The sequence below is a fragment of the Jaculus jaculus genome, chromosome 1 (assembly GCF_020740685.1).
Source record: "Jaculus jaculus isolate mJacJac1 chromosome 1, mJacJac1.mat.Y.cur, whole genome shotgun sequence".
NCBI classification, from domain to species: Eukaryota; Metazoa; Chordata; class Mammalia; order Rodentia; family Dipodidae; genus Jaculus; species Jaculus jaculus.
In genome coordinates, this window is record NC_059102.1 from 229,310,017 (window position 1) to 229,337,478 (window position 27,462).

Genomic DNA, 27,462 nt, shown 5'->3' on the forward strand with positions numbered 1-27,462 from the left:
GAAGCTTCGAGCAGCTGAAGATGAGTTGAACATTGAGAGCAAAGACCGAATTCCCGTTTCTTACAAGAGGACAGGATTCTTTGGAAAGTATGTCAGTTGTCTTGTGGACTTGAACTAAACCCAGCTTGGCTTTGTAATGTGAGACACATGTTATAGACACAATTTTTTTTTTCAAGGTAGGGTCTTGTTTTAGCCTAGGCTGACCTGGAATTCACTATGTAGTCTCAGGGTGGCCTCGAACTCACGGTGATCCTCCTACCTCTGCCTCCCGAGTGCTGGGATTAAAGGTGTGCGCCACCAGGCCCAGCTCTAAAGACAAATGTTGAGCTGACTTTGCCTGCAGTTAACTGAGTCCCTGTGGGAGAGTTCAGCACATGTGGTAGTACATGACATAAGACTGGTAATGTTGACATGCAAGTGCTGAGTTTGTTTTACTCACCTTCTTTAGCTGTGTATCAGTTCCTAACTCAGCACATTGGCTTGCTGTGTTCTACAGAGAGGAAAATGGAATAGAAAAGTTGGAAGTGGGCATGGTAAATACATAATCCTCTCAGTGGTGAGAGGTACGGACACTGACCTTGTTAGGTAGTTTAAGGCCCATGGAACCTATTCCTGGACCTACAGTGAGGAAAGTCAACATGTAACCTAAGAAGCAGCAAGCCATTAGATAGCACATACTCTGTTGAAAAGCACATACCTCTGACTGTGCAGCCCTCCAGATTCTGAAAGCCCCTACCCTGAGGTTGAGCTTCTCTTTGTATTGTGAAGTGACAGGAAGGAGTGATACAGGCTGTGGTGTCCTCATGGAAGGCTGGATCCTGGGCCTTCTTTCTGTGAGGTTTATCTTGCCTTGCTTAATGAAACTGACAAAACCTGATATATCAGTTATAGGAGAACCTGCCCTTGCCAGGCATGGTGGTATATGACTTAATCTCAGCATTTGGGAGGCAGAGATAGGATTATCACTGTGAATTCTCGGTCAGCCTGGGCTAGAGTGAGACCCTATGTCAAAGAAGAAGGAAAAAAAAAAAACAAAAACCCTGCTCTTACTGGGCATCTTCACCAGGCAAACTAGATGAACCTTTGCCTATTTCATCCAACCACTAGCTTCCTATATAGAAGAATAAAAGTGGCGACACTCAGGTGGGAGATTATGTCTTCACACCATTTACTTTGTGCTTTAGCCTTAGCATTAGGCTTCAGGAGTCACCTCTGATGGTCTGCAGTGGTGACCCTGGCTTTATAACATAAGTCTGTGAGTTGCCCTGGTAATGACTTCTAACCTCATAACTGCCTTTCTTTCTCACCCAGTGCCCTCTATGCACTGGGGATGACAGCAGTGGGCTTGGCCATCCTGTGGTACATTTTCCGACTGACTGGTGTGACAGGAAGGGAAGGCGGATTCAGTGCTTTCGTAAGTTCTATGGTCAGAGCCTGCTTAACCTGAATTTTTGGGTGTTTGTTTATGTGAGAACTTGAAGAATCCTTCCCTAGAACCTATAGAATAAATACTCTGTGAAAATTAGCCTTTTACAATGGCCAGATAGAAGTCATAATTAGCAGTTTGCCTCCTGCTTGGCTGACCAGAGGGTGTAGAATAGCTACCATTAGCTGAGGGCCTCTCAGCCAACATTTGGATCATTGAGCCCATTGAGGATAGGGAAATGTATTCTATGTTTCCTATTGTACATGTCCTGTTTATCAAAGTCCCAAATCAGCTGGGAGTGATGCCTTTTTTTGGTCGTCTTTTTTTTTCTTCTGTTTTCTCCTACTAGCTAAGAAGTTTGAGAAACTTTATCTCAGCACTTGGGAGGCATAAGTAGGATTATTATTAAAGAACAGCCATTATATTAACAATGAAATTCCTCTCCTGCTGTTGGGTGTGCCCGAGGAAGTTCACTTTCCCTCCCATGATTTCTTTACCCCTCAAGTTTGGGCTGGGGAGGTGGATAGCTCCATCTCCACCCATGGGAGTGCCAACATGTTTCCCCAGACTGTGCAAGCAGAGTTCTGCTTCCTCACCTAAAGATACATTGCTCATAGTGATTGAATCCAGAGCTTTCTAAGATAGGCAGGTGCTCTGCCATTGATCTTTGTCTGTTCAGCTCTGAGGATAAGATTTATTGCTTCCCCCCCCCTCCCCAAGGTAGGGTCTCACTCTAGCCCAGGCTGACCTGGAATTCACTATGTAGTCTCAGGGTGGCCTCAAACTCATGGCAGTCCTCCTACATCTGCATCTCGAGTGCTGGGATTCAAGGCTTGAGCTACCGTACCTGGTTTGTTGTTTCCTCTTAAAGGCAGATTGCTAAATAATTTTCCTACCAATTAAGAATAGAAACCAAAGAGTTCCCCAAGTGTGTTTGAAGTGGGCGGTGAATTTGCCTTTGTGATGTGATAAGAGCATGGGCTGGTCCTCTGAGACTATGGGAGGAGGAAGCTCTACCATGATGGGGACAGAAGGGATATTAAAGCTGGACATGGTGGTGCACACCTTTAATCCTAGCACTCAGGAGGCAGAGGTAGAGAGGATCACCTTGATTCCAGGTCAGTCTGGGCTAGAGTGGGACTCTATTTTGAACCCCCCTCCAAAAAAAATGACATTAGCTTATGTGAGGTCAAATAGATGGCAGATGCTGCTCCCCTGCTCTGCTAGGAGTGTACAACCTCCTTTCCTTATTCTTTCTGCATAGAATCAGCTCAAAATGGCACGTTTCACCATTGTGGATGGGAAAACAGGGAAAGGAGTCAGCTTCAAAGACGTGGCAGGAATGCATGAAGCCAAACTGGAAGTCAAAGAGTTTGTGGATTATCTTAAGGTGAGAACCATGGGTTAATAAGCCCAAGATTGTTGTTAGTTGGCAGCTGACATGCCTTCTGTCTCAGATACTTAGGGACTGGAGTTCCATGAATGCTGTGTGTTGAGGGTGACACTGCCTCATCCCATGGGGACACCAAGCTTGTCCCTTTATCTAGTAAACCAGCAACAAAGCCCTACATGTAATTGTCCATTGAAGCAGAAGGGTGGTAATGGTGCGCCTCTACTGTACCATCTGATCTCTCGGATGCAGCTGTGCTTTTTCTAGACACATTGGAACCATAGCTGATTCATGGCAATCATGAGGTGCCCTTCATGTGAGTCACTTAAATATTCTCTGTGAAACAGAATGGTTAGTGTTGCGTGTCTACTGCCATCTAGAGCCCGGAACGCTTCCTTCAGCTTGGTGCCAAGGTTCCAAAAGGTGCCCTTTTGCTTGGGCCCCCTGGCTGTGGAAAGACACTTCTGGCCAAGGCGGTCGCCACAGAAGCTCAAGTGCCCTTTTTAGCAATGGCTGGCCCAGAATTTGTGGAAGTCATTGGAGGTAGGTATGTTTCAGGGTGTAGACAGGCTCATTGGTTTACTGTTTGGGATGGCATTCATACAAGGTGGGGCAATTGAAGGGTGGAATAGAGAATGACAAACACAACCCAAGTTGAAAAAGCTTTGGCGCATATGGTCCTGAGAGGTCATGTGCTTTGATGCTACTTTCAGTTGTGGCTTAGTAGGTTAGGACTGTGAACTGCTGGTCACGTCTAGTTTATCCATAGAGGATGGTTGTTATATATAAACATCCTTGGTGGACACCTCCTGGTTGCAGCTCAAGAATAGGATTTGGAGAGCCAGGTGTGGTGGCGCATGCCTTTAATCCTATCACTTGGGAGGCAGAGGTAAGAGGATCACCATGAGTTCAAGGACACCCTGAGACTGCATAGTGAATTCCAGGTCAGCCTGGACCAGAGTGAAACCCTACCTCGAAAAACCAAAAAAAAAAAAAAAAAAAAGATAGGATTTGGTTTCATTTATCTGTCCATCTTCTCTGACACCCTGTGCCCCATCAGGCCTAGGAGCTGCCCGTGTACGCAGCCTTTTCAAGGAAGCTCGAGCCCGGGCCCCCTGCATAGTGTACATTGACGAGATTGATGCTGTGGGCAAGAAGCGGTCTACCTCCATGTCTGGCTTCTCCAACACAGAGGAAGAGCAGACCCTCAACCAACTCCTGGTTGAGATGGACGGTCAGTGCCCACAATGTCCTCCCTCCCCCACCCCATACCATATACCAGAAGACTGATTCTATCCAGAGTGATGACTTTAGGACAAACAATTCTGGTCATATTTTCTGTTCAAGTGTCTGGGATAATGCTGGTATAGAGGTTTATTTTCCTTCAGTTACTGGTATATGTTGTTATCTGCCCTAACTGCTGTTACATAGGGAATGTTCTAGTCAGTTTAGAAAATGTCTATTGTCTTTCTGTACTTACGAAACTCACATTGCTTTTAAAAATAGTTTTATTCTTATTTATTTGACAGAGAAAGAGGGAGAGTGAGAATATGGGCGCTCCAGGGCCTCTAGCCACTGCAAACGAACTCCAGACGTATGCTCCCCCTTGTGCTTCTGGCAAACGTGGGTCCTGGGGAATCGAACCTGGGTCCTTTAGCTTTGCAGGAAACACCTTCTCTGCTAAGCCATCCCTCTAGCCCCCCCCCTTTTTTTTTGTACTGGGGATTTAACGTAGGACCTCATAGATACTGGGTAAGCACTGACCACTGAGATTCATTCTCAGTGAACCTTAGCTCTTAATCAGTGGCCAACGCCATAGTCAGAGGAACACCAGAACTGAGTATGACATCTAGCAGTTAAGCCTTAAGCTGCTTCAGCTTTTCTGTTACATAGACCCTTGTGCCCTTGACACTAGGAGGGTTGACCATGGTGTTGGATTTCTGAGTGGCAACAAGAGGTATGTGTGTGTGACTCTGAAAGTGACTTCAAGGCTGGCCTCAGCATCTGGAGCTGCCCCAACATCCCTCCTACTTCCTGCCTCTCCTTGTCCAGTCATCTGTCAGCATACTAGTTCAGAGCCCATGACAGGAGCAATTGATACCTGAACAATTGCTTTATTACTAACAGCAAGTGCCTGTGGGAATTATGTTTCCAGAGAACTGAATGTCTTTGAAGATATGGGTTGAGTGGTTCCAGGTTCTGATATGCTGTTGTTAAAAGCAGAGGCTGTCTGGGTGTGGTGCCACACGCCTTTAGTTCCAGCACTTCGGAGGCAGAGGTAGGAGGATCTCTGTGAGTTTGAGGCCAGCTTGAGACTACGTGGTGAATTCCAGGTTAGCCTGGGCTAGAGTGAAACCCTACCTCAAAACACCAAAAAGAAAAAAAAAAAAGAAAAGAGCTGCTAAGGACCCTCCTAGGATACCTTCAGACCAGGCCCAGGGCCTTGTGGTTCCAGATTTGTTCCACATGCTCTGAAGTATGTAAGTGCTGGGATCAGCCTTGATAAGCTGGACATGCTTGTCAGGCAGTGGTTAGCCTAATTCAGAAAGACAGCTTTTGGAGTCTCTGCTTGGTTGGTTCTCTTCTCAGCATAGGTTATCCCCCAGGAAGCATTTGTTGGTAACTTTGACTAACTTCTGGAGGTTGCTCAAAGACAAGCCAGTGTTTGTGTAGTCAGTCATAAATTTGTTTATTTATTTACTTATTTTTTTATTTTTTTAAATTAATTTATTTATTTGAGAGCAACAGACACAGAGAGAAAGACAGATAGAGGGAGAGAGAGAGAATGGGCGCGCCAGGGCTTCCAGCCTCTGCAAACGAACTCCAGACGCGTGCGCCCCCTTGTGCATCTGGCTAACGTGGGACCTGGGGAATGGAGCCTCGAACCGGGGTCCTTAGGCTTCACAGGCAAGCGCTTAACCGCTAAGCCATCTCTCCAGCCCTATTTACTTTGTTTTTTTGAGGTAGGGTTTTGTTCTAGTCCAGGCTGACCTGGAATTCACTATATATTTTCAGGGTGGCCTCAAACTCATGGTGATTCTCCTACCTCTGCCTCCCTAGTGCTGGGATTAAAGGCATGCGCCACCATGCCTGGCCAATAAGAAATTTAGATGACAGCTTGTGTTCCATCCACAGAAGCTTGTGACCATCATCAGGTTGAGGGAAGGTGAGTGGTGGTAGTGATGGGCAGGCTACTTGGTAAAAATATATCCAGGAGGGCTGGAGAGATGGCTTAGAGGTTAAGGTGTTTGTCTGCGAAGCCTAAGGACCCTGGTTTGATTCTCCAGGACACAGATGCACAACAGGGCGCATGCTTCTGGAGTTCGTTTGTAGTGACTGGAGGCCCTGGCGCGGCCATTCTCACTCTCTCTTTTCCTCTCTTTCTCTCCCTCTGCCTATCTCTAACAAATAAGTAAAAATAAATCTTTGAAAAAAAAAATGCACCCATAAGAGCCAGGTGTGGTGGCGCACGCCTTTAATCCCAGCACTCGAGAGGCAGAGGTAGGATCGCCGTGAGTTCAAGGCCACCCTGAGACTACATAGAGAATTCCAGGCAGCCTGGGCTACAGTGAGACCTTACCTTAAAAAACCAAAAAAAAAAAAAAAAAAAAAGAAAAAAGAAAAAGAAAATGCACGTAGGAGCCAGGGACATGCATTTAATCCCCACACTTGGAGGCAGAGATAGGAGGATTGCTATAAGTTCAAAGCCACCCTGAGACTACATAGTAAATTCTAGGTCAGCCTGGACTAGAATAATATCCTACCTCAAAAAAAAAAAAAAAAAAAAAAAAATTCACCCAGGAGCCAGGCATGGTGGTATATACCTTTAGTTCCAGCACTCAGGAGGCTGAAGTAGGAGGATCACTGTGAGTTCAAGGCTATTTGAGGGCTACAGAGTGAGTTTCAGGTCATTCTGGGCTGGAGTGAGACCCTACCTTGAAAAAGCAAAAGACAAAACACAACAACAACAACAACAAAAAATGCATCTAGGTCTTCCATTCAGTGTAACATAGTTGCCAGGACTGGCACAGTACAAGACTTTGAGGTTGAACAGCTCTGTGGTGCTGACTGGACAAAGAGAAAAGTGATCTGGAAATTTTCATGTAGCTAGCTGACCATCCAAACCTGGCCCTTTACTCTTCCCAGGTCATGAAGGTGAAATGATGTTTACACCAATTCTCAGACTTCCCCAAGACAGCCTAGTGACTGTGCCTCACAAAGGGTCATGTGCCTCAGGACTTACAGGATACTGTATAGCCTTGTGAAGGCTCTTATCTCAGGTGTGACTCTCTTGATTTTTTTTCTCTTTGCTTAGTATGTGTGCACATGTGTGTATGAGTATGCCAAGGTCTCTTGTATTGCAAACAAATGCCATCATTTTTTGTGTCTGACTTGGGATTGAACCCAGGCTGGTAGGCCCTGACTGTATAATTTTTAAAAAGTATTTTATTTATTTGAAAGGAGAGAGAAATGAATATGAATGGGTATGTCAGGGCCTGTAGCCACTGAAAACAAACTCCAGATGCTTGCACCACTTTGTGCATCTGGCTTTGCATGGGTTCTGGGGAATTGAACCCAGGTCGTTAGGCATTGCAGGAAAGTGCCTTAACCAAATCACTGAAGAATCTCTCCACTGGCTGTATGAGGATTTTTTTTTTTTTTTTTTGGTTTGGTTTTTCCAGGTAGAGTCTCACTCTAGCCCAGGTGGATCTGGAATTCACTGTGTAGTCTCAGAGTGGTCTGGAACTCACAGTGATCCTCCTACCTCTACCTCCTGAGTGCTGGGATTAAAGGCGTGCACTACTATACCTGGCTATGTGAGTTTTAAAGCGAGGTTGAAACCACATCTCTAATATATTGACAGGTATCATTGATCATAAAGGAAACTCAAGTGAATCCTGCTTCTGTTTTTTTTTTTTTTTTGGTCCCTGAAAGTATGCCAAAGGGGCTAAATGCCTTATGTAGCATTAAAACTGAGAGACAGGAAAATCATGTAGCCAGTGTGTTACTTGACGTACTTACTATTAGACCTGTGAGCCCACAGGTAGGGGGAGTTATACCACCATACTTAGTTGCTTTTCTCACTTGAAGTCAGAGTATACCTTTTTCAAGGAAACTTGAATCTACTGGGAGGCCTGACATTTTTTTTCTGAGCTGAACCTCTCTGTACTGCTTGCACCCCAAGACTTGCTGGGGGACTGCTTTTAAAGGCTGCTTGTCAAGTTGGGCCAGCACTAACAAGTCCTTTTGTGCCCTCACAGCTGTGCACACTGGGCCCTTTAGATGCTTCGAGGCCAGTCTTTGTGCTGTCTTCAGGAAAAACAGTTTCTGCTTATTGAAGTGCAGTGGAGGGAGTGGAGCGGAAGCTTGGCTGGTTGTGGGAAAAACTCATCAGGGGAAAGAAATCCAGTCACAGAGGCTTTAGCACAGGTGTGTGAGACTGCCAGCCCCGACAGGAGGGTCTCAGGCAGAGAGGATGAGCTGTCACATAGTCAAACCAGAAAGAGGACTTTTTTGCATGGAAGTGTCTTGTTGTGGCATATGTCCAAACCTTTGGGGAAATAAAAATGGGGTGTATATGAATTCTTGATTCCATATAACAGTCTATAGGAAATCCCAGCAGGGTTCTGGGAGTTGCTAAGTGGCAGAATGCTTACCAGCATGCACAAGGCCCTGGGTTGAAGAAAGAAAAGAGAAGGCCTGGCATGGTAGTATACATCTATAATCCCAGCACTCAGGAGGCTGAGGCAGAAAATCATGAGTTTAAATCTAGCCTGGGCTATATAGCAAGACTTTGTCTCAAAAATCAAGAAAACAAAGCTGGGCTTGGTAGTACACACCTTTAATCCCAGCACTCCAGGAGGCAGAGGTAGGAGGATCGCTGTGACTTTGAGGCCACCCTGAGACTACATAGTAAATTCCAGGTCAGCCTGGACTAGAGTGAGACGCTACATCGAAAAAAAAGTCAAGAAAATAGTACAATACAATAATACAATAATATAATAGTACAATAGTACAAGAGCCTCCCGAGTGCTAGGATTGAAAATGTGTGCCGCCACGCTGGACATTAAAATCTTTTTTTTTTTTTTTTTTGGTTTTTCGAGGTAGGGTCTCACTGTAGCTCAGGCTGACCTGGAATTCACTATGGAGTCTCAGGGTGGCCTCGAACTCACAGCGATCCTCCTACTTCTGCCTCCTGAGTGCTGGGATTAAAGGCGTGTGCCACAATGCCCAGTGTGACATTAAAATCTTGATAGAGCAATTTTGAAAGCAGTAAATGAGACTGTAATGCTCATGTCAGAGTGGACATTCTGCCCCACTCTGGAGCAGCAAATTTGCAACTCTAGGGGGAAGGGCTCTTCAGAGTGGGACTAGGGTAGAATTCCCCACTCAGCAGAGAGGCTACATGTATTTATTCCTGTTCATGGCTAGGACAGTGAGGCCACTGCCTCCACCTGTGTCCCTACTGCTACACTAGATGCTAGGGATTGCCGCTACCTGTGAGTAGAGGGCCTCAAGCCCTGCAAATTGAGGGAGAGGTCAGTGCTTTGATCTGCTCCATCTCCCCTGGTACAGACTGCTGCCACCCTTCCATCTTCTGGGCACATCTAATAGGAGATGACACTGGCCCAGAATGTTGAAAGACATTGTCAGATATCCTTTGGGGCAAGTTGAGAATCTCTGCCTCAAAGGAACAGGTGCTATTTGAGGATCTTGGGCACCTGTTTGTGGCTGGACTGTCTAGGTGGTAAGGCTGCAGCTGCTTGCTGGTTTGTCTATAGATTGGTTTCGTTTCCTTGTTTAGATGGGTGCTGTCCTAGGTCCTTATATTCCACCAGTGCCCCCGATTTAGCTCTGGCACAGTGTCGCATAGAAATCCAGAGGATGTGGGCTCTGAATAACCTGAACACTCATAGAGGCTATTTTTGTAAGTGACTGTATTTCACTGTGGAATTTAGAGAATTTATTTCATATTCTGGGAAGTAGTGCTTTGTGGTTTACAAAGTTGTTTATCAAGCTGTACCTTTTGTTTTGTTTTGAGGGTGTTTTTTTTTTTTTTTTGTGTGTGTGTGTGTGTGTGTTTTAAAATTGGTCATTTGCTGGGCATGATGGTGCAAGCCTTTAATCCCAGCACGCGGAGGCAAAGGTAGGAGGATCGCTGAGAGGTCGAGGCCACCCTGAGACTAGTGAATTCCAGGTCAATTTGGGCTAGAGTGAAACCCTACCTTAAAAAACAAAAAACAAAAGATAATAATAAAATAAATAAAATTATTTGTACAAATAAAGTTATTTGTACCTGTGTGTATGAGCCCATCAGGGTTTCTTGCCACTGCAAATGAAAGCCAGATGCTTGCACTACCTTTTTTTTCCCCCCTGGTTTTTCAAGGTATCCTAGGCTGCCTTGGAATTCACTTTGTAGTTTCAGGGTGGCCTCGAACTCACGACAGTCCTCTTACCTCTGTCTCCCAAGTGCTGGGATTAAAGGTATGTGCCACTATGCCCGGCCCATGCACCAACTTTTTTTTGCCTTTGGGTTTATTTAAGTTCTAGGGACCCTAACCAGGCAGTAGGCTTTGAAAGCAAGCACCTGTAACTGCTGAACCATTTTCTCTGTCCCTTGTATTGTTTTGTTTGTTTGTTTGTTTGTTTTGAGATAGGGTCTCACTTTAGCCCTGCCTGACCTGGCACGCACTCTGTAGTTCCAGGCTGGCCTTGAACTCACAGTAATCCTCCACCTCTGCCTCCCAAGTGCTGGGATTAAAGGTGTGCACTACCAGGCCTGGCTTGACAGTTTTGTTTTTTTTTTTTTAGTTGTTCAAGGTAGGGTTTCACTCTTGCTCTAGCTGACCTGGACTTCACTATGTAGTCTCAGGGTGGCCTCGAACTCACGGTGATCCTCCTACCTGTGCCTCCCAAGTGCTGGGATTAAAGGTGTGCGCCATCATTTGCCACTTACTGCTCTAGCATTTTTATTTTGAAATAATCTCCTTTTCCCAATGTGTTGACTTATAGCTTTGTTAGAGTTCTGTGAACAGTTTTTATAACTTGTTTTAAGTAACTTTTTTTTTTTCATGGTAGGGACTTACTGTAGCTCAGGCTGACCTGGAATTCACTATGTAGTCTCAGAGTGGCCTCGAACTCATGGTGATTCTCCTACCTCTGCCTCCTGAGCGCTGGGATTAAAGTTGGGTGCCACCACACCCAGCCCCTAAGTAACTTTTTTTGTAAAATTTCATTTTGTTTGTTTATTTAAGAGAGAGAGCGCTATGTAAATAAATAGGCAGGTAGAGAGAGAGAGAGAGAGAGAATGGGCATATGTGCCAGGGCCTCCAGCCACTGCAAAAGAACTCCAGATGGTTGTGCCCCGTAGTGCATTTGGCTTATGTGGATCCTGGGGAGTCTAACCTGGGTCCTCTGGCTTTGCAGGCAAGCGCCTTAACTGCTAAGCTACCTCTCCAGCCCTTTTTTTAGTTTTTCAAGGTAGGGTCTCACTGTAGCTCAGGCTGACCTGGAATTCACTATGTAATCTTAGGGTGGCCTTGAGCTCGTGGAGATCTCCCACCTTTTCCTCCCAAGTGCTGGGATTAAAGGTGTGCGCCACCACATTGGGCTTCTAAGTAACTTTTAAAATATTTTATTACTTATTTATTTGAGAGAGAGAGAAATAGGCAGGTAGAGAGAGAGAAAAAGAGAATATGGGTGCGCCAAGGTCTCCAGCCACTACAGACGAACTCCAGATGTATGGGTCCCCTTGTGCATCTGGCTTGTGTGGATCCTGCGGACTTGAACTAGTGTCCTTTGGCTTTGCAGGCAAGTGCCTTACCGTTAAGCCATTTCTCCAGCCCCTAAGTAACTTTTAAAAAAATATATTTTTACTTATTTGAAAGACAGAAAAAGACAGAGGGAGAAAGAATGGGTGTACCAGGGCCTCGAGCTGTGGCATATGAACTCCAAATACATGGGTCACCTTGTGCATCTGGCTTACCTGGGTCCTAGGGAGTCAAACTTAGGTTTTTTTTAATTTTTATTTTTTAACTCCAGATACATGACTTTACATGGGTACTGGGGAATTGAACCTCTACCCCCTGGATGGTAGGCTTTTCAAGCAAGCACCTTTAGCTACTGAGCCATCTTCCCAGCCCATAATTTATTTTATTTTATTTATTTTAGTGTATTTATTTTATTTTATTTTAGTTTAGTTTAGTTTGAGACAGGGTCTCATGAATCCCAGGCTGTGTAGTTGAAGATGACCTGAACTTCTGATTTTCCTGTCTCTGTCTCAAACCCTGGGATTGCACTCTTGGATGGGCACTTCTGCATGCTGTTTCCAGGCTCTGCACAATGATCCCAAAACGGTATGAACCTTGAAGCAGTGGGGGCTTTTTCGAGTGTGCTCATTTGGTGGATGTACCCAAAAATCTTGTGAGGGAGCTGTTAAAGGTGCTTGTTTGCAAATCCTGCTGGCTTGGGTTCAGTTTCCACATAAGCCAGACTTAAAAAATGACACAATTATGCCAAGCATGGTGACGCACACCTTTAATCCCAGCTTTTGGGAGGCAGAGGTAGGAGGATCGCCATGAGTTCGAGGCCACCCTGAGACTCCATAGTGAATTCCAGGTCAGCCTGGGATAGAGTGAGACCCTACCTCGAAAAACCAAAAAACAAAAAAGGGACACAGTAGGTAGGGCTGGAGAGGTGGCTCAGTGGTTAAACACTTGCCTGTGAAGCCTAAGGACCCCAGTTCGAGGTTCAATTCCCTAGGACCCATGTAAGTCAGAGCATAAGAGGGCACATGCATCTGGAGTTCGTTTGCAGTGGCTGGAGGCCCTGGCGTGCCCATTTTCTATCTCCCTCTGTCGCTGTCAAATAAATAAATAAAAATAAAACAACAACAACAAAAAAATAAAATGACACAATTAGCCACGTATGATGGCACACATCTTTAATCCCAGCACTTTCGAGTCAGAAGTAGGAGGATCACTGTGAGTTTGAGGCCACCCTGAGACTACAATTCTAGGTCAGCCTGGGCTAGATTGAGACCCTACCATGAAAAACCAAAAAAAAAAAACCAAAAAAAAAAAAAACCAAAACAAACCCAAAACTAACACATTTGTCTGATGTTCATGTGCAATGCAAGACTTGACATACCCATACATATATATATACACACACATGTACAAATATAAAAGAAACCTTGTGCTTGGTGTGGTGGCGCACACTTTAATCCCGGCACCCAGGAGGCAGAGGTAGGAGGATCACTGTGAGTTCAAGGCCACCCTGAGACTACATAGTGAATTCAAGGTCAGCCTGGGCTAGAGTGAGACCCTACCTTGAAAAACAAAAACAAAAACACCCAAAAAACCAACAAAGCTAAACAAAAATACCTTTGGCTGGGGAGATGGTTCAGTGGTTAAAGGTTCTTAATTACAAAGCCTGATGGCCCAGGTTCAATTCTCCAGTACCCATGTAAAGTCAGATGCACATTTTTCTGGAGTTTGTTTCCAATTGGCAAAAGGTTCTGCCATGCCTATATTCTTCTCTTTGTGCCTCTCAAATAAATAAATAAAAATTAAAAAAATCTTAAATGGGTATAGTGGTACACACCTTTAATCCCATCACTCGAGAGATATAGGAGGGTCGCTGTGAGTTTGAAGCCAGTTTGGGACTACTGAGTGAGTGCCAGGTAATTCTGGGGTAGAATGAGACCCTACCTCAAAGAAAGTAGTGGCTGGGGCTAGAGAGATGGCTTAGCGGTTAAGGTGCTTGGCCTGTGAAGCCAAAGGACCTAGGTTCAATTCCCCAGAACCCATGTAAGCCAAATACCCAACATGAACCGTGTGTCGAGTTCATTTGCAGTGGCTAGAGGCCTTGGCATGCCCATAGTCTCTCTCTTTAATAAAAAAAAAAAATAAGAAAAAAAAAAAGCCAGGTGCATGTCTTTAATCCCAGCACTTGGGAGGCAGAGGTAGAAGGATCACCATGAGTTCAAGGCTACTCTGAGACTACATAGTAAATTCTAGGACAGCCTGGGTTAGAGGGGGAAGACACATGCATATGGAGTTTGTTTGCAGTGGCTGGAGGCCCTGGTGTGCTCATTTTCTCTATCTGTTTGACTTTCTTGTCTGTCTCTGCTTGCAAGTAAGTAAATACAAATATTTTGTAAAAAGAATATGAAAAGAAAATCTTGCTGAGGTTTTTTTTTTGTTTGTTTGTCTGTTTTGTTTTTTAAGGTAGGGTCTCACTCTCACCCATGCTGACCTGAAATTTACTATGTAGTCTCAGGGTGGCTTTGAACTTGCAACAATCCTCCTACCACCCCACCCAGATCTGAGTTTTTTTTTTTTTTTAAAGGAAGCGTGCTCTCCTACACTGATGTCTTTCCTCCTTTCTTCCTCCCTTCCTTTACCCTACTTCTTCTTCTTTTTTAGTTTTTCCACGGTAAGGTCTCACTCTAGTCCAGGCTGACCTGGAATTCACTATGTAGTCTCAGGGTGGCCGTGAACTCGTGGCGATCCTCTTACCTCTGCCTCCCAAGTGCTGGGATTAAAGGCGTGCACCACCACACCCGGCTTCCCTTCTTATTTTGTCTTTTATTTATTAATTTTCAAGGAGTGGGTGGAGAATGGGCACTCCAAGGCTTCTCGCTGCTGCAAACTTACTCCAGATGCTTGTGCCACTTTGCCATTTGGCCTTATGTGGGTACTGGGCAACGGAACCTGGGTTGTCAGGCTTTGCAGGCAAGTGCCTTATCCCCTGAGGAATCTCTCCAGCCTGAGAGTTTTAAATTTTATTTAGTGTGTATGTTGCTATGCATGTATGTATGGATGTTTGTGGTGTGTGTGGAGGCCAAAAGTCAATTTTGGGTGTCTTCTTCTCTGTACTTTATTTTATTTAGTGTTTATTTATTTATTTATTTATTTTATTTTCAAGGCAGGGTCTCACTCTGTAGCCCCAGGCTGGTCTTAGGCACATGGTGATCCTCCTATACTAGCTTCCCCAATGCAGGGATTAAAGGCCTTTGCCACCCTATCAGGCTTGCACCTTATTTGTTGATTTTTTTTCCCCCAAGCTAAGATCTTGCTCTAGCTCAGGCTGACCTGGAATTCACTTTGTAGTCTCAGGATGGCCTTGAACTCATGGGAGTCCTCCTACCTGTGCCTTCTCAGTGCTAGGATGAAAGGTGTGTATCACCACACTTGCCTGCCGCTTATTTATTTTGTTTTTTTCAAGGTAGGGTTTCACTGTAGCTCAGGCTGATCGGGAATTCACTATGTAGTCTCAGGGTGGCCTCAAACTTATGGCAATCCTACTTCTGCTTCCTAAGTGCTGGGAGTAAAGGCATGTACCACTATACCTGGCTTGCAATTTATTTTTGAGACAGGGTCTCTGTGAATCTGACAATCACTAGTTGGTCAGCAGGTCCCAGGGATTCTGTTACCCCTGGCTCCCATGATGGATTATAGGAGCACAGTACTTCACTCAGCTTTGTGTGCTGAGGATCCAAATGCAGGTCTTCATGCTTGTGCAGTAATCACTTTTACCAAATGAGCTCTCTTCCTAGCTGCCTGCCAGGCTGGCCTTGAACTCACAGTGATCCCCTTATCTCAGCCACCATCCATCTCCCTCTAGTGCTGGGATTAAAGGTGTGCCACCATGTCTGGCTGCAATGTTGCATTCTGTCTTCCTGCCTGCGTAGAGAGAGAAATTGAGTATGAGTGTTCTAGGAACTCTTGCCATTAACAATCTGCGTACACATGCATCATTTTGTGCATTTGACTTTACTTGGATACTGGGGAATTGAACCCAAGCTTTGCAAGTAAGCACTACTGAGTCATTTCTCCAGCCCTGGGATTTCTATTTAAAAAAATAAAATTATTTGGGCTGGAGAGATGATTCAGTGGTTAAGTGCTTGCCTGTGAAGCTTAAGGACCCTGGTTCAAGGCTCGATTCCCCAGGACCCACGTTAGCCAGATGCACAAGGGGGCGCATGCATCTGGAGTTCGTTTGCAGTGGCTGGAAGCCCTGGTGCACCCATTCTCTCTCTCTCTCTCTCTCTCTCTCTCTCTCTCTCTCTCTCTCTCTGTGTGTCACTCTCAAATAAATAAATAAATAATAAACAAAAAAAATAATATTTATTTACAAGGAAAGAGAAGGAGAGAATCAGATCACAAGGGCCTCTCGCCAATGCAAATGAATTCCAGATACATGCAACACTTTGTGCATTTGGCTTTACATGGGAATTGAACATGGGTTGTTAGGCTTTGCAGGCAAGCATCTTAACCACTGAGCCATCTCTCCAGCCCCTGGGATTTTGTTTGTTTGTTTGTTTTTCAAGGTAGGGTCTCATTCTAGCCCAGGCTGACCTAGAATTTACTATGTAGTCTCAGAGTGGCCTTGAACTCATGGTGATCCTCCTACCTCTGCCTCCAGAGCACTGGAGTTAAAGGCATGCACCACCAAGCCCCCCCCCCCTTTTTTTTTTTGAGACAAGTGTCTCATGTATGTCATGCTGGCCTTGACTGACTTTGTCTGCTCACTTGACAACAGTGTCATGTATCCCAGGCTAGAGAAAGAATATTTTAAAGCAGAAATGCTGGGGCAGCCACTATGGTGGCTCATGCTAGTGTTTGCACACTCAAGAGGCTGAGTCAGGAGGATTGAAATTTGGATTATCTTCTTCTCCTCCTGCCTCCACCTCCAGAGTGCTGGCTTTACAGGCATGTGCTCCTTTGCCCAGTTTATTTGGTGCTGGGGTTGAAACCAAGGGCTTTGTGCATATTAGGCAAGCATTCTCCAACTGAAAAACATCCCCTTCAAGGCACCATCCTGGAACTAGGAATTGGTTAAGCATTGTACTGAGAGGTGGTCAGTGTGATTTATCCACAGGACAAAAACTTCTCTAATAGTTTTTCTTTCTTTTCTTAAGTATTTTATTTATTTATTTGAGAAAGAGAGAAAGAAGCAGAGAGAGAGAGGCAGATGGAGAGAGAATGGGCATGCCAGGGCCTCCAGCGTTGCAAACAAACTCCACATGCATGTGCTACCTTGTGCATCTTGCTTGCATGGGTCCTGGGGAATTGAACCTGGGTCCTTTGGTTTTGTAGGCAAGTGCCTTACCCACTAAGCCATTTCTCTAGCCCTCTTTCTTTTCTTTTTTTTTTAAATATTTTTATTTGTGAGAGAGCTAGAAAGAGACAGAGAGAAAGAAAATGAGTATGGGAGTACCAGGGCCTCATGCCACTATAGTTGAACTCCAGATACATGCACCACTTTCTGCATCTGGCTTTACGTGATTACTGGGAAAACAAACTTGGGCCATGTTTTTTTTAAAAAGAATGTCAGTGCCAGAGAAGCACACAGATCACTGAGTGCCTTCCCTATTCTTTCCAAGTCCTACCACACTCCTCACTCTTTGTATTTCTCGCAGATTATTTTCAATTGGATTCAAGGTTTTGAATCTTCCATGTTCTGAATATGTTTGTCTATAGTTGGGGGAAATACCACAATATCAGTATCTCACTCCAAGTCCTTCATAGCATTTAACATTTTTCAAGTTCAGATCTCCCAAGCTGCCAACCTCTCCTATTTACCCTCATTCCCTCCCTTCCTCAAGCAAGAAACTGGCCTTTATTTTTATGTGAGAGAGTGGGGAAGGGAGGGAGAGAATTGGCCCACCAGGGCCTCCATCCACTGTGCTTGAACTCCAGTCACATATGCCACCTTGTGGGTCTGGCTTATGTGGAATCTGAAGAGTCGAACATGGTCCTTAGGCTTCGCAGGCCACCTAAACTGCTAAGCCATCTTTCCAGCTTTCTTTTTCTGAGGTAGGGTCTCACTCTAGCTCAGGCTGACCTGGAATTCACTACTTAGTCTCAGAGTGACTTGAACTTGGCTGTCCTCCTACCTCTGCCTCCCAAGTGCTTTGTGCTCCCATGCCCAGCTTCCTTTTTTTTTTTTTAAATTATTTATTTATTTATTTGAGAGCGACAGACACAGAGAGAAAGACAGATAGAGGGAGAGAGAGAGAATGGGCGCGCCAGGGCTTCCAGCCTCTGCAAACGAACTCCAGACGCGTGCGCCCCCTTGTGCATCTGGCTAACGTGGGACCTGGGGAACTGAGCCTCGAACCGGGGTCCTTAGGCTTCACAGGCAAGCGCTTAACCGCTAAGCCATCTCTCCAGCCCTTTTTTTTTTTTTTTTAAATTGAGATGGGAAGAATAGACGTACCAAGGCCTTCTGTCACTGCAAAGGAACCAGACATATGAGCTGCCATGTACATCTGGCTTATATGGGATCTGGGGAATTGAACCTGGGTCCTTGGGCTTTGTAACCATTAAGCCATCTTATTTTTTAAATTTTTTTAGGGCTGGAGAGATAACAATTAAGACATTTGCCAATGAAGACCAAGAACCCAGGTTGGATTCCCCAGTACCCATGTAAGCCAGATGCACCCGGTGACACATAAGTCTGGAGTTCATTTTCAGTGGCTGAAGACCCTGGTATACCCATTCTGTCTATTTGTCTCTTCTCTCTTTCCCTCTCTCTCAAATAAATACATTAGAAAATTTTTAAAAAGTTATTTAGTTGCAAGTAAAGAAAGAGAGAGGAGAGAATAGGCACACCATGGCTTCTAGCCACTGCTAATGAATTCCAGATGCATGTGCCATTTTGTGCATCTGGCTCTACATGGGTACTGGGGAATTGAACTTGGGCTGGCAGGCTTTGAAGGCAAGTGCCTTAACTGCTGAGTCATCTCTCCAGTTACCTTCAGCTGCTTTTTAAAATTTTCTTTTCTTTTAAGAGAGGGTTTTATGTAATCCTGGCCTCAAACTCACTATATAGCCAAGGATGACCTATTGAATTACCTGCCTCTACTTCATGAGTGCTGGGATTATAGGTGAATGCTGCTATGCCAGATTAAGCCACACAGGGGATGAGACCAAGAGCTTCACGTATGCTAGGCAAGCATTCTCAGCCCTCTTCTCCGCTTCTTTACAGACCTGTTTGTTGTGTGCAGTTGGTTTTTTTCCCCAGGCAGATTCAGTCAGGGTTCACATTCACCAGTGACTAGGGGCAATTTTCACAGGCTTGTTTTAACTTTTGGTGCTAGAAACCTTGTGCTGGAAACAGAGGCTGGAAGCCAGGTGTTAAAAGTGTTTAGAAGGGGCTGGAGGGATGGCTTAGTGGTTAAGGTGTTTGCCTGCAAAGCCAAAGGACCCAGGTTGGATTCCCCAAGACCCGCGTTAGCCAAATGTACAAGGGGGCGTACATCTCTGGAGTATATTTGCAGTGGCTGGAGGCCCTGGTTTGCCCATTCTCTCCCTCTCCCTCTTTCTCTGTCAAACAAATAAATAAAAATAAAATATTTTTAAAAAAGTGTTTAGAAGCCAGGTGTTGTGGTGCATGACTTTAATCCCAGCACTTGGAGGCAGAGGTAGGAGGATTGTCATGAGTTTGAGGCTACACTGAGACTACATAGTGAATTCCAGGTCAGCCCAGGCTACAGTGAAACACTACCCTGAAAAAAAAAAAAGTGTTTAGATACAGCTGGGCATAGTGATGCATACCTTTAATCCCAGCACTCTGGAGGCAGAAGTAGGATGATCACCATGGATTTGAGGCCAGCCTGGGACTACAGAGTGAGTGAGACCTAACCTTGAAAAAACTTTTTAAAAAAATGTTTACATGCCACAGTAAAGAAGGCTACAGTTTGGCAGTGAGTAATGGCTCCCAAGTAGGATAAAGGTACACCTGTTATCCTCTTGGGATGCTGCCTTTAGCTCCAAGGGACCTTGGGCAGTTCTGTTTCCACAGATGACATAGGAAACCCCTGTCCTTTTTAATTATTTGCTTATTAAAAATTTTTTTGTTTATTTTTACTTATTTATTTGAGAGCGACAGACGGGGGGGGAGGGGGGGGAAGAATGGGCACTCTAGGGCTTCCAGCCACTGCACATGAACTCCAGATGCCTGTGCTCCTTTGTGCATCTGGCTAATGTGGGTCCTGGGGAATCGAGCCTTGAACTGGGGTCCGTGGGCTTCACATGTAAGTGGTTAACTGCTAAGCCATCTTTCCAGCCTGTTTACTTATTATTTATTTATTTATTTGAGAGAGAGAGCGCAAGAGGCAGAAAGAGATGAAAGGGCATGCCAGGGCTTCCAGGTGCTGCATACAAGACGCATGTGTCTCCTTGTGCATCTGCCTTATGTGGATCCTGGAGAATTAAACCTTGGTCCTTTGGCTTTGCAAGCACCTTAACCACTAAGGCATCTCTCCAGCTTTTATATATTTGTTTATTTTTGTCCTTTTATTTATTTGTTTATATTATTTATTTATTTTATATTACAGTCCTTTTGTTTCAATTTTTTCTAATATTTTAAAATATTTATTCATATGAGAGAGAATGGGTGTGCCAGGGCCTCCAGCTACTGCGAATGGACTCCAGATGCGTGCACCCACTTGTGCTTCTGGCTTATGTGGGTCCTGGAGAATCAAACCTGGATCCTTAGGCTTTGCAGGCAGACACCTTAACTGCTGAGCTATTTCTCCAGCCCTGTTTGTTTGGTTTTTGAGGTAGGGTCTCACTCTAGCTCAGGCTAATCTAGAATTCACTATGTAGTCTGAGGCTAGCCTTGAATTCACAGGGCTCCTTATACTTCTGCCTTTGGAGTGCTGAGATTAAAGGTGTGCACCACCACACCCAGCTCTACTGTTCTTTTAATTGGAAAACAGGCAAATTGTTGTTCTTGTTGTGACTTTGTTGGAACCTGTTGGGAAGGTGCCCTGCCTCAACCATCCTTTCTTGCTGGGCCTTTACTTTTCCTCTCCTATGTCTTAAAAGGAAAAGCCATCATGTTGAAGCCCCACTTCAAAGGTTACTGTGTCTGCTCTGTCTCCTCCCAGGAATGGGCACCACAGACCATGTCATTGTGTTGGCATCCACAAATCGTGCTGATGTTTTGGACAATGCTCTGATGAGGCCTGGCCGACTTGACCGACATGTCTTCATTGATCTTCCCACTCTTCAGGTTAGAATTTCTGGGAAAGTTGGAACAGCCCATTTTCCATGAGAAAGCATGACCTGGGCCTTCAATTCTTGTCCTATAGGTGTAAGGATCTCTTTTTCCAGGTCTTGGACTTGGTGTGAGCCTCATATAAGTGCTGATTAACCATAGTCCCTCTGGGTGCCATGGTGCCCAATGTCAATTTTTTTTTCAAGGTAGGGTCTTGCTCTAGCCCAGGCTGACCTGGAATTCACTATGTAGTTCTCAGAGTGGCCTCAAACTCATGGAGTTCCTCCCACCTCTGTCTCCTGAGTGCTAGATTAAAGGCATGTGCTACCATGCCTAGTTAGTGTCATTTAAAAACAATTTATTTATTTGAGAGAGAGAAAAAGAGTAACAAAGAGAGACAGAATAGGCACAGTGGATATCTAGCCACTGAAAGCAAACACCAGATGTTTGCGCCACCTTGTGCATCTGGCTTATGTGGGTTGTGGGTCCTGGGGAATTGAACCTGGGTCCTTTGGCTTTGCAGGCAAGTGTCTTGACTGCTAAGCCATCTCTTAACCTCCCCCCCCCCCACTTTTTTTTTTTCCCAGGTAGGGTCTCACTCTAGCATAGGCTGTCCTGGAATTTACTATTGTAGTCTCAGGGTGGCCTCGAATTCTCAGAGATCCTCCTACCTCCTTCCTAAGTGCTAGGATTAAAAGTGTGTGCCACCATGCCTGGCTCATATGTCATCTTTTTTGAAACGTGATCCTGCAATACAGGCTAAACTGGCCTTAATTTACAGTCCTCATGCTTGGTCTTCTAGAGTGCCAGGATCATAGGCCCCTATACCTTATTTACCCTGGATCTAACCCACTTCCCTTTCTTGGTTTCATTGCATTCTTAAATTTACTCACTGTTATTCTGTTTGTTTTGTTTGTTTGTTTTTCAAGGTAGGATCTTACTCTAGTCCAGGCTGACCTGGAATTCACTATATAGTCTCAGGGTGGCCTCGAACTCATAGTGATCCTCCTACCTCTGCCTCCCGAGTGCTGGGATTGAAGGCTTGCGCCACCACACCCGACTTCACTGTTACTCTGTTTTAATCCTTGAATGTTTAGAGTTGACTGTACTGGTCTGGGTTGAGGTTTTTCTTTTTTCTTTTTTTTTTAGTTTTTGGAGGTGGGGTCTTCTCTAGCCCAGGCTGACCTTGGAATTCACTATGTAGTCTCACAGGGGCCTGGAACTCACAGTGATCTTCCTACCTCTGCCTCAGTGTGTTGGAAATGCTGGGATTAAAGGCATGTGCCACCATACCTGATTGGGTTGAGATTTATGGTAAATTCTTCCAAACCCAAACAAAGCTATCTCTCCTATCTTGAGCTTTGTGCAAAGCCTTGGAATTTTTCCTAGAAGTATTCCCTCCTGAAAGTCCTGGTAATCAGGGCTTCCAGTCTTGGCAGTATGTTTGTCACAGGCCTCTGATTGGACATTGTGCTACAGTGTGGATTAGTGGATCTGTTTTGTGGGAGTGTGTAGAAAGCAAACCTGGGGGCTGGATAGTTGGTTAATGTTACTCAGTAGAGGCATGAAGACTGAGTCCCAGTAGATGTCTGCTTTCTGCCAGAGAGGCTGACTGTCTCTTGATGTATTTTTTAAAAAAATTTTTCTTGATGTATTTTATGTCAAGATCCAGAGCATATAGGATGTGTGGGAATTGAGAGTTCTGCTAGTTATGTGTTTTATTTTGTATTATATTACATTTATTTTATTTTTACCTTTTTATTTTTAAAAATATTTTATTTTATTTTTATTTATTTGAGAGAAAGGGAGGCAGAAGGGGTACACCAGGGCTTCCAGCCCCAGTCACATGTACCACCTTGTGCATCTGGCTTTTGTAGGTCCTGGGGAATTGAACCTGGGTCCTTTGACTTTGCACTCAGGTGCTTTAACGGCTTAGCCATTCCTCCAGCCCTTATTTTCATTTTTAAAAATGTTTATTTATTTGAGAGCAACAGAGAGAGAGAGAAAGGCAGATAGAGAGAGAGAATGGGCACACCAGGGCCTCCAGCCACTGCAGACCAACTCCAGACGCATGTGCCCCCTTGTGCATCTGGCTAACGTGGGTCCTGCAGAATCGAGCCTTGAACTGGGGTCCTTATGCTTCACAGGCACACACTTAACCGCTAAGCCATCTCTCCAGCCCCCTTATTTTCATTTTTAAAGTGGGTTATGACTGAGAATGTTGAACATGGATATAAGGCCCATGATTCCTGGGAGCCCCCAGCAAGCCTCGTCCTCCTTAGGGATTAGGGCTAGATATTGTGCCATGTTGAGTAGGCTTTGTCAAACCTATGTCTTCCTTTGTTTGTGGCAGGAGAGGCGGGAGATTTTTGAGCAGCACCTAAAAGGCCTGAAGCTGACACAGCCCAGCAACTTTTACTCCCAACGACTGGCAGAGCTGACACCAGGATTCAGTGGTATGTCCTCAACCCTCAGCCTTATTAGCATGTCCCTGAAGCAGGATCTCAGCCTCTTTTGGGGAGTGTATTCCTACTCAGGTGCTGGTTAGCCAGGCCTATGTATGATAAGACATACATGGAGTCAGTAGAGGGACAGAAGAGAGGAACCCTCTTCCATTTGGTGGGAACCCAGCATCAATGCTGTGGTCCACACTTACCCCACAGATGATGCTTGTGATGTCTGCTTCATGGCACTGTTTCTCAAGTCAGACCCAGGGCTTCTACTTTCAGAATATTGTGGAACAGTCTGCCTGTGTTTTCATAACAGTTGAACAAACTCCAGATGCATGTATCACCATGCCCCTGTTACCCCCTTTTATCTCCCCCCACCCTCTTACCTGCTAGGCCTCTTCCCTCATAGTCCTTATATTGTCAGTAGAAGTAGACCTCACAGATCAAGGCTTTTCTTTTCTCCAAGTTAGAGTCTCACTGTAGCCCAGGTTGACCTGGAACTCACTCTGTAGTTCAAGGTTGGCTTTAAACTCACAGCAGTTCTCCTGTCTCTGCCTCCCAAGTGCTAGGATTAAAGGTGTGAACCCCCATGCCTGTTTTGTTTTATTGAGGTAGCGTCTCACACTAGTCCAGGCTGATTTGGAGCTCATTCTATAGTCTCAGGGTGGCCTCTAACTCATAGGGATCCTCCTACCTATGCCTCCCAAGTGCTGGGATTAAAGGCATTGTACTACTGTGCCCTACCTCATAAAACAAAAACAACCAAAAGCAATAATAATAAAACGTCCTTTTGTTTTGTTTTGTTTTTTGAGGTAGATTCTCACACTAGCCCAGACTGGTCTGGAATTCACTATGTAATCTCAGGGTGGCCTAGAACTCACAGTGATTTTGAGACTACCTTGAGACTACAGAGTGAATTCAAGGTCAGCTTGTACTAAAGAGAGACCCTACCTTGAACCCCCACCCCCCAAAAAAAATAATTCCTTGGGCTGAGGAGATGGCCTAGCGATTAAGGCACTTGCCAACAAAGCCAAAGAACCCAGTTTCAGTTCCCCAATACCCATGTGCAGCTGGATGCACAAGGTGGCATATGCATCTAGGTAGAGGCCCTGGTGTGCCATTCTCTCACTCTTTTATTTGCCTCTCTCAAATAAATAAAACAAGATATTAAAAATTCCTTTTATACCATCATTTCTGCCCGTCTTACTATCTTTCAGTCTTTTTTTTTTTTTTTTTGATTTTCGAGGTAGGGTCTTACTCTAGCTCAGGCTGACCTGGAATTCAGTATGTAGTCTCAGGGTGGCCTTGAACCCACCGTGATCCTCCTACCTCTGCCACCAGGGTGCTGGGATTAAAGGCGTGCGCCACCACGCCCGGCTTCAATCTTTAACTAAAATCTTGTGGAGGCATAAATTTAGCTGAGAGCTGACAGGGAAGAGAAAATGACATCACTCACTCCCAGTCTGTGGCTTGTATTGACAGGTGCTGACATCGCCAACATCTGTAATGAGGCTGCTCTGCATGCTGCACGAGAGGGACACACATCTGTCCACACATTCAACTTTGAGTATGCTGTGGAGCGTGTCATTGCTGGTATGCGAGTCATATCCCATGTTAGGGCCTATGCCCTCGCAGGCTGGATCCTAGAGACATGCAAGTGGAGATCAAGCTCACCAGACAAGTTAGGGGTAGAGTGGGTGGAACTAGAACCAGGTTCAGGTGTTCTATCATTTACATACTTAGCAAGGAATTATTTTTCCTCAGGTTAAGATTGCAAATTTACCTAAGTGCTGGCATACTCTTGAAGCAAACATGAAAACACTTTTGAGCTGGAGATGCTGACCTACAATTCTAACATTTGGGAGGTAGAAGCAAGAGGATCAAGAGATTAAGGTTATCCTTAGCCACCAGGGTAACCAGGGTTATATAGCAAGTCTGTGGTTCAAAGCAGCACAACACAACATAACACAAAACAAAAACCTCACACCCTGTGTGTTAGTTTGAATAGATGGCCCCAGTATATCCAGTATTTTATTAGTTTGTAGTTTGCATCTGCAGCCACCTGGTTGGAGGCGTCACTGGGCAGATCTTAAGGTGTGGTGGTGGGTTCCAGATTTCAATCTAAAGATATGCAAAGTGTGCCTAGAGGGAGTTTCTGAAGTGTGCTGTGCTGTGTGGCTTTTGAAGTTTAGGCTTGTGCTTTTTTTTTTTTCAAGGTAGGGTCTCACTCTAGCCCAGGCTGACCTGGAATTCACTATGCAGTCTCAGGCTGGCCTCGAACTCGGTGATCTTCCTACCTCTGCCTCCTGAGTGCTGGGATTAAAGGTGTGGGCCACTATGCCTGGTTTAGGCTTGTGCTTTTTTCTCTCTGTGAAGGCAGACCAGCTTCTGCCATTATGGAACTTCCCTTAGATCTGTAAGCTTCAATAAATATCCCTTTCTCCATAACTGTGCCTGGTCTGGAAGTTCATCTCAGCAAACCTGAGTCTGTCTGCTACACCCTGATAAATGGGACTCATTCTAGCTCCTGTGTAGTGGCTAACTGAGAGCCAACCATAGACGTCCACAGTGGCTTAGTTTGTAGTAGGTAGATGCTGCTACCACCCAAGGACACCTACAGGGTCCTTTAAAAATTTATGTATATTTTTAGTTTTGGTTTTTCAAGGTAGGGTCTCACTCTAGTCCAGGCTGACCTGGAACTCACTATATAGTCTCAGGGAGTCCTCGAACTCACGGCAGTCCACCTACCTCTGCCTCCCGAGTGCTGGGATTAAAGGTGTGCGCCACCACGCCTGGCATCCCACCACATTTTGACAGGTAAGCATTTAGGGGTTAGGGATGTCTTATCTCAGTGCTTAATAAGATGCTTTTAAAGTAGGTCTGGGGATGTCTGAAGCAGGCAGGACTGAACCTGATAGAGATCTGGAAAACTCACATAGTCCCAGTGGCAACCTACACACTGATCGATGTGCTTTCTTATTTGTAGCTCAAAACAGTAGTGTCAGCCAGGTAGACCACATTCAAGGAACCTGCCTTGCCACCGCTATCAGAGGGGCTCAACCTCCATCATAGCCTCCCTATAGGAAGAACTTTTTATTTTATTTTATTTTATTTTATTTTTTGTTTTTTGAGATAGGGTTTCACTCTAGCCTAGGCTGACCTGGAATTCACTATGTAATCTCAGGGTGGCCTCAAACTCATGGTGATCCTTCTATCTCTGCCTCCCGAGTTCTGGGATTAAAGGTGTGTACCACCACACCTGGCTTAGAAGAATGTCTTAAATTTTATTTAATTATTTGCAAGGGGAGAGAGAAGAGGGAAGGAGGGGGAGAGGGAGAGTGAGAGAATGTGAATATAGGTACATCGTGGTCTCTTGCTACTGCAGACGAACTCCAGATGCACGTACCACTCTGCATCTGGCTTTTCAAGGGTACTGGGGAATCAAAACTGGGTTGTTAGGCTTTGCAGGCACGTACCTTAACTGCTGAGCCATCTCTCCAGCCTATGAAGAATTTTTTTTGGGGGGGGATTGATTTTCGAGGAAGAGTCTTACTCTAGTCCAGGCTGACATGGAATTCACTATGTAGTCTCCGAGTGGCCTCAAACTCAGTGATCCTCCTACCTCTGCTTCCCAAGTGCTGGGACTAAAGGTGTGTGCCACCACACCTGGTTTAGGAAGAACTTTTATTTATTTATTTATTTATTTATTTATTTTTAAATATATATTTAACTTATTTATTTATTTATTTGAGAGAAAGGGAGAATAGGCACGCCAGGACTTCCAGCCACTGCAAATGAACTCCAGATGCATGTGTCCTCTTGTACATCTGGCTTACATGGGTCCTGGAGAGTCCAACCAGGATCCTTTAGCTTTGCAGTCAAATGCCTTAATCTCTAAGCTATCTCTCCAGCCCAGGAAGAACTTTTTTGTTTTAAAAAATACTTTTATTTTATTTATTTATTAGAAAAAGGAAGAGAGAGAGAATGGGTGTGCCATGGCCTCAAGCCACTGTAGCTGATCTCCAGATGCATGTGCCACTTTGTGCATCTGGCTTATGTGTGTCCTGGAGAATTGAACTGGGATCCTTTGGCTTTTCAGGCAAATGCCTAAACCACTAAGCCGTCTCTTCAGCCCTTTATTTATTTATTTATTTACTTATTTATTTATTGAGGTAGGGTTT

The 27,462-nt window shown here is 44.9% G+C and overlaps 1 protein-coding gene across 2 annotated transcripts in view; it reads left to right on the forward strand.

Annotated features, from left to right (window-relative positions):
- Positions 1-27,462, forward strand: part of Spg7 (SPG7 matrix AAA peptidase subunit, paraplegin) — a 63,734-nt gene that overhangs the window by 26,364 nt on the left and 9,908 nt on the right. For both annotated transcript variants that reach the window (XM_004665956.2, XM_045153437.1), the window contains 8 exons: positions 1-87; positions 1,312-1,414; positions 2,691-2,816; positions 3,197-3,359; positions 3,877-4,050; positions 20,722-20,846; positions 23,185-23,287; positions 24,764-24,874. The exon at positions 1-87 is cut by the window's left edge and continues 53 nt beyond it. In XM_004665956.2, coding sequence (XP_004666013.2) covers positions 1-87; positions 1,312-1,414; positions 2,691-2,816; positions 3,197-3,359; positions 3,877-4,050; positions 20,722-20,846; positions 23,185-23,287; positions 24,764-24,874 — 992 coding nt within the window. The remainder of the gene's footprint in view (positions 88-1,311; positions 1,415-2,690; positions 2,817-3,196; positions 3,360-3,876; positions 4,051-20,721; positions 20,847-23,184; positions 23,288-24,763; positions 24,875-27,462) is intronic.